Source organism: Phyllostomus discolor, chromosome 2, assembly GCF_004126475.2.
Source record: "Phyllostomus discolor isolate MPI-MPIP mPhyDis1 chromosome 2, mPhyDis1.pri.v3, whole genome shotgun sequence".
NCBI classification, from domain to species: domain Eukaryota; kingdom Metazoa; phylum Chordata; class Mammalia; order Chiroptera; family Phyllostomidae; genus Phyllostomus; species Phyllostomus discolor.
In genome coordinates, this window is record NC_040904.2 from 138415768 (window position 1) to 138437122 (window position 21355).

General features: G+C 38.2%; 1 protein-coding gene across 2 annotated transcripts in view; it reads right to left on the reverse strand.

Moving 5' to 3' along the window:
• TMTC2 (transmembrane O-mannosyltransferase targeting cadherins 2) overlaps positions 1-21355 on the reverse strand; it is a 399848-nt gene that overhangs the window by 242223 nt on the left and 136270 nt on the right. For both annotated transcript variants that reach the window (XR_004901498.1, XM_028532039.2), the window contains exon 2: positions 5841-6411. Coding sequence is in view for 1 of the 2 variants with exons in the window: in XM_028532039.2 (XP_028387840.1) it covers positions 5841-6411 (571 nt within the window). In the remaining variant the exon portion in view is untranslated. The remainder of the gene's footprint in view (positions 1-5840; positions 6412-21355) is intronic.

The following is a 21355-nucleotide window of genomic DNA, read 5'->3' on the forward strand; positions in this document are numbered from 1 at the left end:
GAGGGGAGGTGTGTCACAGGGCTGGGTGAAAAAGGTGAAAGGGTTAAGGAAAAAAAACACAGACACAGACAACAGTATGGGGGTGAAGGGAGGTCAGAAAGTGTACAAGGGGCATAAATGGTGATGGGAGGAGACTTGACTTGGGCTGGTGAACACACAACACAGTGCACAGATGACGTGCTGTAGAATTATACACCTGAAACCTATAACCTATATACATTAACCAATGTCACTTCAATAAATACTATAAAAAAGAAAAAATAAGTAAATAAAAAAGCATATCTAGAGAAACTGCTAAAAGATCTAACTAAAAGGCCTTTATTTTTCCAAATTATCTTAGGCTATTATTAGAATTGCTACACTGACTTTCAGATTTCCTTTGATTTTTTTAAATTTTCCACCTGTAACTGAATAAGTGATTATGAGGCTAATAAAGAAGAAAAAAGATGTTTCCACATTAAAACAGTTAACAGATGTTAAATAAGCACAGAAAATGGCCACTAGGCAAGCAATGACTGATCCTGGATAAGTAAGAAAAATGTTGCTTTTACTGATTTTATTACCCATGTACCTCCTGGGGTCATGGGAGACTTGTAAAATATTTTGTGGGCAGATAAAAGTCTAGCATTTATTTGCAAGGCTAGTTTAAGCATATTTCAAGCATCCCCCCACCCTGGCCCTTACCTTTTGACCACATAAAACTAAACAAGTAAAAGTCATCGAAAGAAGGCAAAAACAATCATTTGGTGAGACTTGGTTAAGAAATTTATTTTTCAAAATATTTCTGACATGCATTTCTTCCAAGCCTACCTGCCAGGTCTCAATGACTGGGAATGAAATCCCCATCACATAAAGGGGAGAGTACAGGATTTCACTTGGACATTTCTGGCACATACTTTTAAAAGCTAAATCTTAAGGAAATGTAAGTATGTACTAGTACCTACTATGTGCCAGATGGTGTGCTAGATTCCAAGGACAATGTAGGAAACATTCTGAACTAAGAATTAGGAATATTTTAAAAATTTGTTTATAAAGTTATGAGCACTAATTTCGTTCATACACATTTCTGAAGATTTTATATTTAGTGTTGTTTTTATACATCTTCCTAACTGTTGACAACTATATCATTTCACGTCATGTTCAACCATATTATTTCATAAAGCATATGACTGTCAATAAGCATTTAAGTTAAATGTTAATTTCTTAGCATATTCAGAACACTACCTGGCAGACATAAATACTGAAAGTGTTTACTAAATACTAAGTAAAATATTTACAATATGCCAGGTACTTAGTGTTTTTCACACACTTCATCAAAGAAAAACATAACTTTCACATTGGCTTTGCAGAACTGCAAACCTCACATATAATATGGACATGTCCATCATCTGTGTGAGTCTTAGAAGTGAAAACTGGCAGCCAAGAACTCTGGCCAAGGATTTTGTCAGGCTCAATAATGACCAATAGGAGATGTCATAGAAAAATCCAGATGTCTCTTTTGTCAGAAGAATCTTAAACATCTACCAAACCAAAACCTGTATTTTCATACTGCAGTAATGGGGTGGAGTGGAGCACCACTCATAGGGCAGAACCAAATTCACTGTAGATCCTTCCACCTGGCCCTGTGAGTTTGGGGCCAAGATCTGATGAGAGGTACAGAACCAAAATCACCAACACTGTGAAGAAAGAAGCCGAGCATGACTGCTATGATAAAAATATCGCTGACGAAACTGAAAAGAATGGGGAGTCTTGCCTCTACGGTCCTAGTAAATTCCAGCTTTAAGAGGACACACATTTTTAGAGTATTTAAATGGTTATCTAATTGCTTAACAGAGTTAAACATTTGTACACTAGAGTTTTCTGTTTATATATGTATTATGTTTAAATGGGGCAGGAAAGTTTATTTCATCTAGCAAACCATGATAACTATGATGCAGAGTTAATCGGTAAGGTATTCAAGATGATTATTCTTTTAAGGTTTAAGACAAACTTCTAAAGTCTTTTAATCCACTTCCTTCTGTCTCTTCCAAATCACCCCAGGCATAAAAATCTACACATTTTAAAGATAAAATATGGAATTTTCTATAACTTCCTTATGTAATCTATGTCAATATTTACAAGCCCCATAGCCATGAGGTTCTAAATGAAAGATTGGGCTTAAATATGCATTCTTCAGCTTTCAAACCACTATATGTCTAAAAACAACTAGAACCTTACATTTTGGCCTTCTTAAGATAAAGAATTACAATTCCTATCAACAGTTCTTCTTTCCACTCACCTAATACACATCAGGTGCTTTCCAAACACTGGGCACCCAGCTCACACTGAGCACCTCACAATTTCATATAATCTTCCCAACATCTCTAGGGAAAAACATTACTGTCTCCATTTCCAAATGTAAAAATAGGTCATTGAACTAGCCCATAGTTACTCAGCCAGTATGAGTTAATTCCATATAACTTACTTTTCTAGTATTCAGTCATCTGATTTATCATTTGTTTACTCATCCTCACATTTTCACATTGTGATAAAAAGAATGTATCCTACTCTTAGTGATTCTATCATTTTCTAGATGACATTCACATCTCTGGTTTTCTATGCCTCAGGTGGAAATAAGGAGACTAGCAAAATTTCTATGGTTCCTTACAAGTCTGTAAAATCTGTTACCCCAATGTCCTCACTAAGCTCACTGGCCTAAAACCTAAGAATGAAAAAAAAAAGAGCTTAGCAGCTACCATCTGAAGGGTTTTGCTGCACTGACACCTGCAAATGGTGGTTGCCAGAGTCTGGGCAAGTTTCCATTTTGGAAATTTCTCAGGACACTTAGCCTCCAAAGAATTAAGTCCTTTCCCATAGCATGAGGGACTTCACTCTACTCCTAGGAGTTCCTTTGCAATGGATATTTCTCATTTTCTTAAGCAGCAATTATGAGTAAAGTTACCATATAAAACACAACATGACCAGTTAAATTTTAATTCCAGATAAACAAAGAATAACTTTCTATTTTAAGTATGTTCAAAATATTGTACGAGACATATTTGTAGTAAGGAACTTTATTGGCAACTCTACCCTTGAAAATATGCTTAGAGAACTGAAAATTTCCCAGAAGAGAACTTCAAAAGGTCTTAAAAGCAAGTTCTAAATTGACATACCAAAATAATTTCCTAATTCATAGATGGAATAACTGTGTAGAAACTTCATTTCTTTAATATGACGTTTCCCCTTTCTTTGCTTTTGATCAAAACTGGCCTCATCCAGCACACTGACTCACCGAGCTCCCTCTCTCTTCCATAACCACTCCCTTAATCATTACGTTCTTAGGACAATGATGTTCTCTGGTCAGCACCAAACAATCTCAGGAATAAAGCCTGAGGTCTGCTGACCACAGAGACAGAGTCTCCCTCAAACCAGAGATAATATCTAGGCCTCAGTGGTGCTTCAGCCCCAGGCCCAGCAAAGCAGGAAGCCAGACCAAATTATGCCGGGGTGGACGCCAACACCAGATGCACTGGTCAACCGCCCCCTACCCTAGCATCAGCCAATAGAGACCACAATCCAAACTCTCTTAGTCACCATGACTGATAATTTTTCCCTATATACGCTGGAAGCCTGAGGGAAGCCAGCTCTTTGAGCATTAGCTCACCTTTGTCTTTGGGGGTGGGCCACTTCCAAAAAATAAACCCTTATGTTCTTTGCGGCAATCTCCTGTTTGTGTTTTACTGGGCTTTGATGCCCACAGGCAAGTGGGCCCCGTTAGTCTGGTAATAATGATAAAGTGGAAATTCATTATAAGAAACAACAACACAATGTTTCACAGGTTTTCAAGGCAAGAGTCTGCATATTCAAATGGACTGTATTAAAAACAAATTCTGAGTAAATCTGAAGATCAAACTGGCTTTACTGAATGATTCATGAAGCATCCCATCTAACTAGCAGAAAGGCGCTCCAAAGGCCTGTACCAAACAGGAGGCTTGTATAGGAAGGTAGTAGAAGAAATGAGGAACTGTCTCACCTTGGGGGGAAAGGGGAGTCTATGTGGCAGATTCGCTCTGTATTGCTAACCTGGTAATTCCTAGTTAAAGTTCACATTCTAGGGACAGGATGAAATTGCAATTAAGTCTTGATTTACGGAGGTGGGCTTAACACAGATGACTCCATTATGAGCCTTTTTTTTAACAACCCCAGCCTCCATAAGGTAAGAATGATGATTTAAATTTATTCCATTTGTATGTTGAGTTAAAAAAAAAGCTTGCTATTGTTAATGATATAGTTTTAAAAGAAAAGAAAAAGATTATTCTCCCTATTCTCCATGAAAAAATAATTAAAACTGATTTGAAATTAAGAGCTTGAGTCTCAAACCATATGTTGTGTTCAAGCACAAACTCTAACCCAGAGTTTTCTTTTAAAGTTTCAGCATGTAATTGAAATCACAAAAGAATGTCATTAAGCACTTGATACTTGAGTTCTAACTGAAAAGGTTATGCTTCCCTGCAGAGAAGCATAGCACTAATTACTCTGCCTATCAAGCGAAAAAAAAGTCATTTTTTTAAATTAATGTTTCTGTTTCTATTTCCCTCCCTTTTTAAATTTATTTTCATTTCTTCCCAATTTGATTTTAAGTAAAATTAAGAATGGGGGGTTGTGGGGTGAGTTAGTCAAAACTAGAAAACCTGATAGCTTTCTCAGGGCAATTATTCAAAGGTATTATTCCTTGTTTAAGTGTCTAAAAGGAAGGGGCAGCTGGCTTAAAACATGGCTGAGATTGGAAACCATGGCCAAGTTCAGTCTGTGTACTTAAAGTCAAAGCAAGGGAATTTACTGTAGTTAGAAAGGATGGGGAAGTAGAAAGAAGGCAGTTTCTCAAGATGCCCTAGTCCAGGGGTCCCCAACCTCCCGCCAAGGACTGGTACTGGTACTGGTACTGGTCTGGGCCTGTTAGGAACCAGGCCCCACAGCAGGAGGTGAGCTTGAATGTAATGCCCTTGAATCATCCTGAAACCATTCCCCACACTCCAGTCCATGGAAAAATTATCTTCCACAAAACTGGTCAGTGGTGCCAAAAAAGCTGGGGACCACTGCAGTCCACCCAATGCTTCCCATTAAACACTCTAGCAAAAAACTGTTCAGTTCCCTTTAAGTATGTGGGGCCCTAGTGTGCTTCTGTGACCTTCCAACAACACTGCATTTGAAACCACTGAGGGAACTCAGAAGAACCCGTATTAAGCTCTGAGGCAAATGTCTTAATTGGCCTCAGGACAAAATTTATAATAACCACTTTGTCTTTCAACTCCCCTATTCTTATACAGTGCAAAAAGAAAAAGGAGAATATGATTCATTGTTTAAGAATCTGAGCTCCCAGTGCACTACAGAAGGGCTGTTTTCCTTGGTCTAGTCAGCAAAGGTAATATTAACAAATGGCAAAGGATTTCCCCTCTCTAGGCTAGCATCTAGTTCTGTTATCAGCTGTGATACTTTTACAAATACACATTATGATGTATAGGCAATAATGCATAGGATTACAGAGAATTGGAGCAGAAACACGGAAAGAATAAAAATAAATTATAAAGATGCATAATCTTTATAAGGCAAAACTATCCTTCTATACCCCCTTTGAAATCATGAAAAATAGGTGAAGAAACCTGAGAAAAAAAACAACCAGTGACTGAAACTCAGGTTAGTAGAGAAAGGTCAGAAAGAACACTTCCACTTACTGAAGATCAAAACATAACTTACATTAAATTCTCTTTGAAGACGAATAAATTTGCCTTTTAAATGGTGAAAAAGGACCAAGCAAGGAGATCACTCAGAAACCCAATACTGGAGTTCCAACAATCACTTACTTTGTAAATGGCAGGTAGGATCTGTTTCATCTTTAGCCTGTGAAAGACGAAGACATCATAAACTGCTGAGACTGCAAGAACAGTCACTCCTTGTTCCTTCCACAACATGCTGCATCCTGCGCACAGTCCTGTCCCCAGGAACCAGCCCCAAGTCCTGGCTGAGTAGCCTCTTGTAGAACAGTGTTTAATGTAGCAGAGCAAGGAGAGGAGAAAGAAGAGACTGGCCCCGACATCGGCCCGCCCCACGATTCCTGCCACTGCCTCCGTATGAATGGGGTGAGAGGCGAACATCAAGCCCGCCATAAAGGTCCAGTATCCATCCCCAAGGAGTATCTTGGAGAAGCTTGTGAAGAGACCAGTGACTGCCGCATGCAGCAGGACATTGACAAGATGGTAACTCCAGGGATCCAGCCCTCCAACGGCATGGTTCAGGCGAAAAGAAAGTGTGCAGAGTGGCCGGTAGGACTTGTGGCTGCCACTGTGGGTTAGAAGAGTCCCCCAAAAATCATTGTAGAAAATGTGCGTCCATGGCGTTTCTGGGAGTAGGTCCTGATTAGTCTTGATAGCACGGCTGAAAAACACGTTAAAAAAAATCAAATGAAAAATACAGAAAGGAAAAACAAAAACCAGATATGTGACATTGCTAGGATATTGCCTTCCTCCTTTGCTCTGTCATCATGAGAATTTAGGCCAAGATTCCAGAGATGCACAATTAATGCAAATAAGCTGTACATACAGATTGAATTGAGATCCTCCCCTTTAATGCTTACTAACACCACAATTAGTTCTTTTCCTCAAAAGCCTTCTTCCTTGTTTGAATGCAAACATGTTTGAAGAATGAATGCAGAGGTAACCAATAAATTATTGGTTAAATGCAGAGGCTGCTAAACAACTGTCCTAAAAATCCCATGGTGTATGGACTAAAAATGCAGATTCCAGGCCCCTGGTTGATGTGAGGCCTGAGAATATGCATTTTTAAAGCACAGTCCCAGGTGATACTGATGTAGGGATACACTTACCGCAAGAACTAGCCCCCTACTAGAAATAAATTTTAAATAGAATATTTGTGCCCAGAGCAATGCTTCTCAAACATACACATCGTCTGGGAATCTAATTAACAGTCAGGCTATGATGCAGCAGATTTGGGGAAGAGCCCAAGGTTCCACATTTCTAACAAACTGCCAAGTAAAGCTGATGCTGCTGGTCAGTAGACCACACTTCGAGTAGCAAGAACCAACAGAGCTGGAGAGATGAGTAAGAATGGTTCTACATCTACCCAAATATTTTCCTTCTTCCTGCATTCCAGTCAACTTCAGCCTTTACCCTTTCTGAGCTTTCCCATAGGATTCAGTGTCATCTATACCAAGTGCCACAACGATAGCACTTCATTGTCTCCTACTTTTGAAGATTTCCACACCTCAGGGAGTAATGACCTTGTATTTACTGAGCACTTGCTATCTGCCAAGGACCTGGCTGGTCTCCTTGGCCATATATTCTCGGTTAATTCTAATAATAACAGATGAGGTAGATATTATTATCTACATCTCTCAGATAGCAAATTATGATAGATAAAGTTGAATTAATAACAATTGCAACATCACACAAATCACAAACAGCAGGGTTGAATGACCCACGCACGCTCTTTCCACTAAGATGGGCTTCTCAAAATGTGATCTGTGCACCACTGGGAGTGTTCGAGAAAATACACAGACAAACCTCATGAAACTTTTAATAGCTATGTTTGTGTTAACCTATATTTAAAAAAAATTAATTATATCAAAGCTGGATTTCATAGATATTTGCTCAGGCTGAAGCTATTAAAAAATAAAGAGTCAGCATAAAGGAATCAACAGTACTGGTATATACGGGTAAGGTACAATTGTTGAAGGTAGCATGTAAGTGACTTGGGTTAGAGAATTCCTGCTCTACAGCAGGATTATACCTGTCAGAAACAGGGTGGTATCCTGAGTCTTTTTTATCTCTAGTGCACCTGTCTCTGTACTTACAGAACAAAAAAGGAAGCACATGAGTCAGAAGAAAGCAGAAATGAGAGTTAAGGGACCTATCCATAACTAGGTATCTCTTGCCTAGTCTGATGTCAGGGCTTTTTAAGGGGGGGGGGAGGCTCATAGTAGCTGAAGAACATATGGTAGATGGCCACCCTGATGACCTTTATCTCTAGCATCTCCACCAGTTCTGCCCTCCACTGTGAGGAAGCTATGATTAAAGAAATTTCCACATGAATGTTACCAAAAATCACGTTGCAAAGGCCCTGGATTGATGAGAAACATTCCTGAGTTCCAGCTCTGTAATTTACTGTGTCAAGGAAGGTAGGAAGGAAGGAAGGAAGGAAGGAAGGAAGGAAGGAAGGAAGGAAGGAAGGAAGGAAGGAAGGGAGGAAGGGAGGGGAGGAAGGAGGGAGGGAAGGAAGGAAATGGAACAGAGATTCAGATTTTTTAAAAAACCTGTCCTCAGTGACAGAGCCAATGGAAATTGTAGCATTAGTATCTCATTTGGGATCAATGACTGGTCATGCTGGTTTTCAACTGCTTCTCTAAATGGCTTCCCAATTAACCTCTCTGAGCTTCAACGTCTGTGATAATAATAGTTTTATCTTCATTTAACAAACACTTGTGATAGTTCATTGTATCATTTATGTAGAGGAGCAGAGAACACTGCTTTGCAGATACATGAGCGTTCCAGAGATGTAGTACACATGACATCTCAGTCTCATTAGCATCTGCTCTTATTGTTCCACAAAGACTGGGGTACAATTTACATAAAGTCCCTCATTAAAGTCTGCCTGACCCACAACCTCTGAAATCGTGTGCACCTGAGGGTTAGAATTAAAATGGACCAATCAGATCGTTGATAACTGTCTACTCTGTGTGAAACACCATACTACTCTTTTTCTACCTGCTTATGAAAACTAGTTGATTTTTCTAGATGCTCAATAAAAAGGCAGAAGGTCTGTTAAAATCAAGTCTTAAAAAATACTCAATGTGGCAGGGACAGTTAGTTAGTTGTTCTCCCATGTCTATTTCCCATACTCATAGACCTTCCATTTTTAACTGAGGTTTATGGTCATCTAGAGAAAAGATTTCATTCCCTATCTTCCCTTGCTGCTAATGAGTCACATGACTAACTTTTAGCGAGTGGAACTTAAGCAGAGTTCTATGTCCTACTTCCAGAAAGTACCCTTAAAAGGGAAAAAAGCTGAGCAGACTTCCCCTCTATCTCTACTTCCTTCCTGGAGCACAAACGTAATAGCTGGGGTTCCATCAGCCATCTTGGCCCATAAAGTGTCCTTAGGAATGGAAGACTGAAGGAAAATGTGTGCCTGCCATGGTAGGCCATACCAACTACTGGGCTAACTATCTCCTCAAACCGCAGGAGTGTAGGAAATAAATGTCTATCTTGTTTGTTTTTTATTAATTTATTGGGGTGACACTGGTTAGTAGGATCATATAGGTTACAAGTATACGTTACTATGATTTTGCATTTTGTGCATACCCCCCAAAGTCAAATCATTTTCCATCACCATAAATATTTGACCCCCTTTATCTTTCACTAACCCTCCACCCCACTCCTTCTGGTAACTACCATAGTGTTATCTGTGTTTATGAACACAGATTTATATCCCATATATGAGTGAAATCTTACGGTTCTTAGCCTTTTCTGACTGACATTTCCCTTAGCATAATAGTCCCAAGTCCATCCATGTTGTCACAATTGCAGTATTTCATCTTTTCTAATGGCTGAGTAGTATTCTGCACTATATGTGTACCACATCTTCTTTACCCAGCACTTATCAAGAGATACTTCGGTTGTCTCCATGTTTTGGCCATCATGAATAATGCTGCAATGAACATAGGGGTGCATACATATTTGTGCATAAATGTTTTCAAGTTTTTCAGTTGGATGCCCAGAAGAGGGACAGGGTAACTCTATTCTTAATTTTTTGAGGAACCTCCAGACTGTTTTCCATAGTAGCTGCACCAGGCTGCATTACTACCAGCAGTGACTGAGGGTTCCTTTTTCTCCACAACCTCTCCAACACTTGTTATTACCTGTTTTATTGATAACAGACATTCTACCAGGTGTGAGGCAATATCTCACTGTACTTTTAATTTACATTTCCCTAATATCCTAGTAAAGTTGAGTATCTTTTCATATATCATTTGGTGGTTTGTATGTCTTCCTGGGAGAGGTGTCTGCTGAGGTTCTGTGCCCATTCTTCAATTGGATTGTTTGTTTGGTATTAAATTGTAAGAATTCTTTATATATTTTGGATAACCCCTTGTTGGAGCTGTTGTTTACAAATATCATCTCCCATTCAGTTGGTTGCCTTTTTGTGTTGTTTCTTTTACTGTACAGAAGCTTTTCAGTTTGATATAGTCCATTCATTTACTTTTGCCTTTACTTCCCTTGCCTTCAGGGTCAAACTCATAAAATGCTATCTACGACCAAGGTCCATAAGTTTAGTATCTATGTTTTCTTCTGTGTAATTTATTGTTTCAGATCTTACATTTAGGTCTTTGATTCATTTTGAATTAATTTTTGTACATGGGGACAAACTGTAATCTAGTTTCATTCTTTTGCATGTGGTTTTCCAATTTTCCCAGCACCATGTATTGAAGAGGCTTTCTGTTCTTCATTGTGTGTTTTTGGCTTCTCGGCCAATAATTATTTGCACATATATATGTGGTTTTATTTCTAGGCTCTCAATTCTACTTCTCTGTGTACCTATTTTTTTCTGCTAGTACCATGTTGTTTTGATTATTATAGCGCTGTGGTAAAATTGGAAGTCAGGTAGTATGATACCTTTGGCTTCGTTGTTTTTTCTCAGGGTTGTGTTGGCCATTTGGGATCTTTTATGGTTCCAGACAAATTTGATGATGTTTTGTTCTAGTTCTTTAAAAATGGCATTGGGACTTTGATAGGGATTGCATTAAATCTGTATACTGCTTTGGGTAATATGGCCACTTTAACGATGTTGATTCTTCCAATGCATGAATACAGAATATCTTTCTAGTTAATTGTGTCTTTTAAAATCTCTTTTAATAATGCTTTATAGTTTTTAGTATATAGGTCCTTCACATCCTTTGTTAAGCTTATTCCTGGGTATTTTATTTTTGGTTGCAATTGCAGAAGGAATTGTTTTTTCATTTCTTTTTCTGAAGTTTCATCATTAGTTTAGAGGAAAGCAGTAAATTTTTGTACATTACTTTTGTACCCTGCACCTTTACTGCATTTGTTTCTAATAGTATATTGGCAGAGTCTTTAGGGATTTCTGCATACAATCTTCAGGAATTTCTGTATGTCATCTGTAAAAAAGTGACACTTTTACTTCTTCCTTCCAAGTTTGGATACCTTTTATTTCTTTCTCTTGCCTGATTGTTCTGGCTAGGACTTCCATTCCTATGTTAAATAAGTGTGGGGAGAATGGGCATCCTTGTCTTCTTCCTGATTTTAGAGCAAATCTTTCTGGTTTTCACCACTGAGTAGACTATTAGCTGAGAATTTGTCATATGTGGCCTTTATGATATTGAGGTACTTTCCTTAAATAATGATTTTATTGTGTGTGTTAATCATAAGAGGATATTGTATCTTATCAAATGCTTTCTCTGCATCTACTGATAAGATCACATGATTTATATTCTTTGTTTTGTTAATGTGAAATATTACATTGACCAATTTTCATATTTTGAACCATTCTTATGTCCCTGGAATAGACAACATTTGATCATGCTGTATGACTTTTAATGTATTTTTACTTGATTTCCTAGTGTTTAAAAAATAAGTAGGAATTTGATTTCCTCTGTTTAGGATTTTTGCATCTGTATTCACCAGTGCTATTGGTCTACAGTTTTCTTTTTTTCTGATGTCCTTCACAGGTTTTGGTATCAGGATTATGTTAGCCTCACAAAATGTGTTAGGAAGTACTGCCTAGTCTTCAATTTTTTGGAAGAGTTTGAGAAAAATTGGTATAAAAACTTAAATGTTTGGTACAATTCACTACTGAAGCCATCTGGTCCAGGACTTTTATTTTGGGGAAGGTTTTTGATGGTTGTTTCAATTTCATCACTGTTTATCAGTCTATTTAGATTTTCCAGTTCTTCATGATTCACTCTAGGAAGGTTATATATTTCTAAGAAATTATCCATTTCTTCTAGGTTATTGAAATTGATGCCATATAGGCTTTCATGGTATGCTAGTATAAGTCCTTGTATATCTGTGATGTCTGTGGTAATTTCCCTTTCATTTCTGATTTTGTTAATATGAGTTTTTTCTTGTTTTTTCCTTAGTGAGTCTATCCAGGAGTCTAGCCACAGGTTGTCAATTTTATTAATTTTTCAAAGAACCAGCTCTTTGTTGTACTAATTTTTTCTATACTTTTGTTCTCTATTTCATTACTTTCTGCTCTAATTTTTATTTTTTTCCTTTCTTCTGCTGACTTTGGGTTGCTTTTGTTCTTCTTTTCATAGTTCTTTCAACTATAATGTTAGGTTGTTTACTTGGGATTTCTTGTTTCTTGAGACAAGCTTGTAACAATGTAAAGTTCCCTCTTTCTACTGCTTTTGCTGTATCCTGGAAGTTTTGATATGTTGTATTGTCATTCTCATTTTTCTCTAAATATCTTTTGATCTTATTTTTTATTTCTTCTTTGACTCTAATTATTACTAGTATTTTGTTTAATCTCCACATATTTGTGGGTTTCTTTACTTCCTTTTTGCTATCGATTTCTAATTTCAAAGCATTTGTGGTCAGAGAATAAGCGTGGTATAAATTCAATGTTCTTGAATTTGTTAAGGCTAGTTCTGCGACCCAACATGTGGTCTATCCTTGAGATTGTTCCATGTGCACTGGAGAATATACAATATGATGTTCTGGGAAGAGAGGCTCTGTAAATGTCAATTATGCCCATCTGGTCTAATGTGTAATTTAAAGACAATATTTCTTCATTGATTTTCTGATTGGATGATCTATCTAGAACTGTCAGTGGAGTATTAAGGTCCCTAACTATGACATTGTTTCTGTCAGTTTCTCCCTTCTTTTAGTAGTTGCTTTGTGTACTTTGGTACAAATGTATGAAGTGTTCTGTCTTCTTGATGTAGTGTCCCCTTTATGATTATGAAATGTCCATCTTTGTCCCTTGTGACATGTGTTACCTTGAAATTTATTTTTCAAGACATAAGTATGGCTATACCTGCTTTTCTGTGGATGTTGTTTGCTTGAAGGATCATTTTACACCCTATCACTTTGAGTCTAACTTTGTCTTTGCAGCTTAGATGTGTCTCCTGAAGGCAGCATATTGTTGGGTTTTGTTTTTTTGATCCAATCTGCTACTCTGTGCCTCTCTATTAGTGAATTCAGTCTATTGAAATCTAGAGTAATTATTACATATGAGGATTTCCTATAGCCATCTTATCTTTTGTTTTCTGGTAACTCTGTGCCTCTATTGGTTCTTGTCTTTTGTGTTTCTGTCTGTTGTTTTTGTTTGGTGGTATTCTATACTTCTTTCTTCTGTTTCCTCTTTTTTTTAAAGAAGAGGCATCTGAATTTTGTTTTTTGTGTGCATGGCTGTTATTAGGTTTATCAAAAGGAAAGTTTCATATATACAGTAGTCCTTTTTCATTTGAACGTATCTGATCTCCATCCTCCTTTGCAAATTCAGACCTTTCTGCTCTTTCTTTTAATATTTTTTGTTGCCACAAATTATCCCTCTTTCTACAATAAGTGTGTTCGTGATCATATTCACAGTTTTGTGACCTTCTGTTCTTTGTTTCAGGTAGAATAACTCTTTTGAGTATTTCCTGCAATGGAGGTCTTGTGGTGATAAATTCCTCCAGCTTCTGTAGGTCTGGAAAGGTCTTTATTTCTCTTTCATATTTAAAAGATAACTTTGCTAGATATATTATTCTTGGCTGGTAATTTCTCTCTTTCAGTAGTTTGAATATTTGGTTCCACTTTCTTCTGGCTAATGGAGCTTTGGCTGGGAAATCAACAATAACCTAACGGGTTTTCCTTTATAGGTTACTTTCTTCCCTGGCTGCCTTGAGAGTTCTTTGGCATTAATGGTTGACAGTTTTAATACAATGTGCCTTGAAGAAGACCTATTTCGATTGAAGTAGCTAGGTGTTCTTTTGGCTTCTTAGATTTGAGGAGCTAGTTCTTTCCATAGGTTTGGAAAGTAACCAACTATTTGTTTGAATAGTCTTTCTGTTCCCTTCTCCCTCCCTTCTTTGTCTGGTATGCCTATTAGTTTTGTATTGCTTTTTCTGATGGAGTCAGATAGTTCTCATAGAGTCCTTTCATTTTTTTTAATGTTCAAGTCTCTCTCTTCTTCCCTCTGCACCATTTCTAGATTTCTAATTCTGATATCATTAGTTATTTTCTCCATCTGGTCTGATCTATTTCCTATGCTCACTAGTTCATTCTTGACATCTTTCACTAAGTTCTTCATTTCCAGAACTTCTGTTTGGTTCTAAATATTCAATCTCTCTGGTACAGTACTCATTTTGTTCATTAGTTTCTTTTCTAAGTGCAGTAAATTGCCTGCCTGTATTTTCTTGCATTTCCTTCAGTACTTTCAGAACTTCAACCTTGAATTCTTTTTCATTTAAATCACATGTTTCCGTGTGTTTAAGTTTGCTTCCTGGTGATTTTTCATTTTCTTTCTGAGCTGCCTCATACTTTGGTTATTCACAGTATTGGATGGGTTCCTTCTCTGTCTAGGGATCTGTGTATGAGTGGCACTTCTCTATCAAGATAATTATGGAGGTGTCTTTTTATTATTTCCCAGTAGGTGGCACTGAATCACAAGTGTTTTTAGCTCTGTGAAAACCCAGCACTGACCACTGTGGTGTCTCTGGCTGTAGTCAGTGGAGCCACAAGGTATAGGGGTGGGGTAGAATGTGGCTGGTAGAATGTGGATGCCTTCTTTATTTTGCCCTCCTAAGTAAGGGTGAACTCAGACCTCTGTGGGGTGCCCCCTGCACCCCGACTGGGGACCAGTGACAAATTAACACACTTTGCTCAGGGAAAATAGTGATTCCTTACTCCAGTTCTCAGGTTTATAGATAATGTGGTCTGCAACCTGACGCCAAGAGCAAAGGGAAGCAAGCTCTTGGGAGGCTGTGCGTTGGCAGGGCTCAGTGGCTATGTTTCTCTGTCTGGAATGCCAACCACCCAATAACCTCTGCAGCACTCCTGCTGTATCTGAGGTCTCTAGACTCAGCCACATATGCTGTTTACTCTTGCAGGAGTGCCCATTGAATCCCCCTGCTCCTTCCAGCTGAGAGGAGTTCCAGCCACAACCTGATTCCTCCCATCTCTGGGCTGAGCCCCTCTGTGAGGTCCCAGCTGCAGGACTGCATCTGAGGCTCGTCTCAGCCCTCCTACCTTCTCATTTCCCATGTTTGTTTTCACTTGCCCACCTTTAGATGCTTCAATGAGTGAATGTCTCAAGAGTGCCTCTGTGTTGTGCAGGGAATCCTTTGTTGAGCTATAGCTGTTCAAATTGTTGAAATTTCAAGGGAAGAGACCAAGGGGATCTCTCACACCGCCAATCTTCTGACATCTGCTATCTTGTTTCAACTGTGATATTTCGGATGTTAGCTAGTGGCAGCTGAACCTTGTCACAAGTGAAATCCTTTATTCACAGAAAACCTGCTGTATCACAGCAGTCTGATTTTCCATTTTGATTTTTATTTTTATAAGTTTCCATGTATTGACTTTGTATTAAATAAATTTCCATATAAACTAGCTTTTAAAATATTAGAAACAGATGTTATTCTGGATTCATTAAATTAAAACACCCTGCTATGACATTCATCAAGAGTCTAACTCAGAAGTAATTGCTTAAGACTCAATGGGTTATAATTAAAATTTAAAAGAAATATGAAAAACTGCCAAACAGTATTGTCAGAGAGGGCTGATTTCAAGCAATTCAGAATGAAAACCCAACTGGCCTCTACTAAACATAAACCTAGACACTGACATTAATTTCTCTAATATCAATGCAGAAACACTCATACTGTCATGTCAGGGTAGTGGAAAGCTCAGCAGCACAGCATTCTGAAATAAGGCTTTGCTAATGTATAAGGAGAGCTAGAAAGCAAATTTTGTTTAGGACAGTACTACGCCCTTTGACTGGCAGATCCATATAAGATGGAGAAACATGTTCTCCAAACCGGGTTTGGCACATGCTATGAGTGCATCACTGTAACCAACTCTGTAAAGACATTTTAAGAAAAAAATAAAACACTTACTTTTAAAAATCTGGTCAAACCTGCCAGCATTTCTTATATTTATAGCAATAAGTCTAGTAATATGAAGCAGCCAACAAGATATACTACATGTCCAACTCTCACAAAACAAGAGTTTCAAGAAAAAAGGACAAAATTAGCAAATCTCATAATTTCACTGTGAGAAAATACTTTGATGAGGTACAGCCCTAAATTTACACTATAGGAAAAAATTTAAATGGCAAATAGTGTTAACAGAAAAAAAAATGGAAGAGAGACAGAATATCTTACCCATGAGCAAAAAGTACTGCACAAAGAGAGACTTTAGAATGATAAAATTCTCTGGCAGGTGTTATCTACTTAGAAAGAGTTTTCCTTAACTGATGAGTATTATGGCAAAAGTACATGAAACAAGACTAAATTGCACTGGCTTTAGTATATAAGTCATGTCACACATGCAAGTCAGTGATAAGAGATACATTACGCATCCCTCACATCACTTTAAGAAAGATACTGACCAAACGGGCTTTAATAGAATCTGACTAATCTACCAGCAAAATGAGAAGTAAAGGTAATCATTCAACAATGAGTATAATAGATCTTCATCCATTTGTGTTTTCTTACATAAGTTCAGAATGGAAATAGTAAAACCTCTTCTCAGCTAATGAAAAACCTTAATTCAAAACAAAACTTCATGCTGATATAATTTGAGGTTACTTCTGTGCATTGATACTGAAATTTAGAAAAGCACTAAGAAATGAGGAAATAGTCCACGGTGGGAACAGTGAAGAAAATTGGAGCAGCAGATGTGAAGAAGCAACTGGATGTGGAAATCTCCAAAGAACGCACGACTGAGAGATGGCCTTCTGAAGTGCAAAGGTCCAGTCTCTCGGGTCTTGAAGGAGTTCTTAACCCACTCTCCATTTCGTTCATTTGTGGCTCTTTGTGCTTGCTGCCTTATGATTTTTACTTTAGGAGGTGTTGACAAAGGCCAACACTACAGTAAAACTGATGAGTGGTGTCACACTGCCGCCCTAACTGTCCCTGTCTGTGCTGCTCTCAGTGCTATTTGTTCTATCCTTCGACCTTTTCATCACAAGCACCCACACAAATGACGACCATCAGCACCTAGGCAGGGATGACGCTTGGATTCTTCAAACAATAAACGGCACGCTCATTAAAAAAAAAGATTCTGAAGCCAAGTGGACTAAATAAAGTTCAAGCTCTGAGACAGTGGACAGAGTTCCTTCACCTCTCCATACCTGTTTTCTTATTTGTAAGATAAAGTTGATAACTGCACTTGCCTAACAGAATCACTACGAGGAATAAATGAGTCAATAAGCAAAAAGTGCATTGTTATATGTGATATAATGTATATATACAACATAATGTATGTAACATGCATTAGCTGCTATTATAATTATTATTACCATCAACACCAAATGACTGATGCTAGCCATGAATGGAAATATAGAGCTCATCTATCACGTTCATAGGCTTCAGAATCTATGGATCATGGTCATAAGTATTCCATTTAAAATCCCCATAAGCTTCAATGACACTCTCAGAACAAGGTAATAGACATATGTGAAGCTTTACCTTTGGTCTTTAACACATAACTTTTTTCATCTCCCTATCTTTGGACTACCTCTTTCTTTCTCACCCTCCTTGGCCAACAACCCCTTCATATTCTTTTCCCAAGTGTGGATGTCTTTCTCCTAGTTCTCCCCCCAACCTTTGCTCTCCCTACACTTTCCACCATTGTGGTCATCTCCAACACCTGCACTCAAGAGATGCCTTCTAAATCTATACCTCAAGCCTGTTGCTTAGCCTACAGTTTTACTGGCCCAGGTGGTACCTACACCTGACTGGAAAAAAGTAATGGAGTTCTGGCTCTTCTATTAACAACAAGTGTGCTACGTTTGACCAATTAGTCTCTCCTAAGCTCAGCGCTCTCACCTATGGTTGGTGGACAAAAATAATAATAATAATAATACTTCTCACAACCACTTGTGTTAAAGATAAAATGAGGAAATGTTACCTTAAAATGTTTGACATTTACATAGCCTTCTAAATTTGTAATAGAAACTTGCTGTTTTTTGTTTTTGTTTTGTTGTTGTTGTTTTGGGACATCATCTTCTAGTTAATCTCCTGTTTTCCTTTTGAGGACAGCCTACGTCCACTCTCAGTCCATGTGGATAGGGTGAGGCTGCCCTGACCTCCTGATGAAAGGTCAGCAAATAATTTCACAGGTTAGTGTACTATGTTCCCCATCCTCATTCCTTGACACAACTGACTTAGCAGCCAGCCAGGCCAATCAGAGTCAAGAGAACACCAATAATCTACTGGGAAAGGACATCTTTTGAGAATGAGATAAAATTCCAGGGCTACTAGAGGATTCCCTGAAGACAGAAACTGCCTGAGAATGCAGCCAATACAAAAGAACCCAGATCAGTGCAGCTGGATCCTGTCATGCCTGAAGCTGACACTCATTAAATAAGCCAATAAATGCCCTTCACATAAGCTAGTTTGAATTGTTATGACAACACAACCAAAATTTTGAATGCCAAATAGTACAGCAATCTATAATAATTATCAAGTAATAGGTAGTTGCCCTTTCAGTATCTTAAGCTTAGTAAGTCTGAATCAAACAATTTTCCTCACAAAACATCCACCTTTTCATACAAGCCCCTCATTAAGTACCATTTATCCATGACTGACATCAAGGTTGTACATATGGATACCTTCTCTCTTTGCTTCTACACCTATTTTTATTTTCTTTTAAGATTTTATTTATTTATTTTTAGAGGGAAGGAAGGGAGAAAGAGAGAAAGAGAAACATCAATGTGTGGTTGCCTCTTGTGCGCCCCCTACTGGGAACCTGGCCTGCAACACAGGCATGTTTCCTAACTGGGGAAATGAAACCACAACCCTTTGGTTCACAGGCCAACGCTCAATCCACTGAGCCACACCAGCAGGGTCTACATCTATTTTTAAACCGGTTAAAATACTTTAAAGCTGTTCAAGACCTCAGAGAAACTCAGAAGTTTCCCTTGAATCTGCATCTACCTTTGCTTTGCTACAACCCTCATTCGGACTTTTGTGACTTTGCACCTGTACTGCTTTGCATGTTTGCTTGAATTGTCTGAGGGATTATGCCTTGTTTTCTTCTGGTGCCCAACATATATACGGCACATAATAAATATTTGCTAAATTGAACTAAACAGCTACTCCTGCCTAATTGCATTCTATCTTTGATCCATTACATGCTATGGGCAGAGAAACCTCCTGAAATATAACTCTAATACCACCACTAGGCTCCATAAAAATCACTAATCACGGCCTATTTCTTAACATAATGGACACTTTGTACACCATCCCCACCATGTATTCTAAGCCAATCTCCCATTCCATCTCCTAATGTCAGACAAACTTCCCAGCCTACAGACCTTCACTCAAACCATTGCTTCCTTCCTCCACCTGGATTGCTGTGCTCCACTCAGTTACACCTGTCCAAACATGCTTCAATACCAGTGTTCATTTGTGAAGCGATGATCTCCCCAAAGTCTTCCCAGTTACCACTGCAAATATTCTTGATTTTGACATTGACACACTCCTATTAATAACACTGACTTCTTACTACAATTATCAGCTATCTCAAATGGGAAGATATGTGGAAGACATTTCAGAAGGAGGAAGATAAAATGCATACTTTAAAAATGGGGCCCAAGTGATTTAAATATTCCCTCTTCCATCCCCTATTGAAAATCTTTGTCCAACAAAATGAACTGATTCTGTTGTAAGAAAATTATTCACTCATTCATTCATTCACTCAGTATTGGGCTTGGCACTATGAAGGACACTGCAGATAGAATGGTGAGCAAAATAGATTACCCAACAGTAATCATTGGGAAATGACTTGAGAAATAGTCAGCCTAGCAAAGGAGGCAAGTAATGTCCAGGCAATTTCATTGCAGTACGATAAATACTGTCCTAACCTGAAATCCTGATGGCTATGGGAAAACACAGAATAGATTTTCAACCTTTGACTCTCAGAGGGTCAAAAACTTCCTGGAGGAAAGTATGTCTACCCACATGGAAGGGGTTAAATGAAGGAGTAAGGGAGATGTCAAGATGTTGCTAGGCTGACAGTATTTCCAAAGACCACATAGCACAAGAGAAGGTGGTAAGTCTGAAAATAGGTTAGTTTGGCTAGGGTGAAGTTTGAGGGATGAAGAGCAGGAATCATTGACATTTACTATCTTATACTATTGTAGTGAGTTGCAGAGAAATTTGGAATGGGATGGAGAGATATTTGGCTGGACATTAATCTTCCCATTGTCTTCAGGATTGATTTGGCTATTGTCTTGTTAAAACTTGCTTTATCTCCCCAATGCACAGTTAACTCCTAAAAAGTAGAAACACATTTATCTTTTGGAGCCTATCACACAGTAGGCACTCAATGTATATTTGATAAATCGAATTGTAATTAGAAATGATTGGTACTGATAGGCTGCACTCACCTTTTAGAAAAATTCTACATTGTTTTAAGTTTATAGGGAATTATCATGTTCCCCTAAAAGTAGTTCACTCACTCTGGGTACTCACCTCTGCTCACCCAATGATAATTAACAGTGAAAAGCCATCATGTTAATTGGCTTAACCAAATGTCTTTGGCAGTCATCTGCCACTTAACCTATAATCCCTTCGTTAGAGTCTCTCTTTAGGGATAAGCCATTATATTTAGACAGCTCCAGTAAAAATACTTGGCTGACGTGGTAGGGGAATGAGAGAAATACTTAACACCTAGACTTTGTCTTAGTTCAGAAATAAGCAATGTATTTCAGATTCCTAGGAACTTAAGAAGGCAGGGCCAGTAAATCCCAGCATAGGTCCCTGGACTGTTGGGAGGTGGTGTTAGGTTTCCAGTTCCCAGTGGCAATGGAAGGCTCTGTGCTCTGGGCAAGAACCTATTATTATACCTGTAATACTTCACTAAACTTGCTTGTTTCTATCTTGATCACCTCCTACTAGACTGTAAAGCCTTCAGTGGCAGAGATGATGACTTCCTAAACAAACGACACTTTATTTTCTTTAGCTGTTGCCTTATTATAGATGTTGAATGAAAAGAGGCCACAGGAAATAACCAAGACCCTGTTGCCAGACATCCAAGGGTCAGAGCCCACAAGTAACTAACTACAGGAATATTCTCAGTAGACCTCTCTTCCATCCCTTTAGGAGTTTTTCTGAGATGTTTCTAATTAC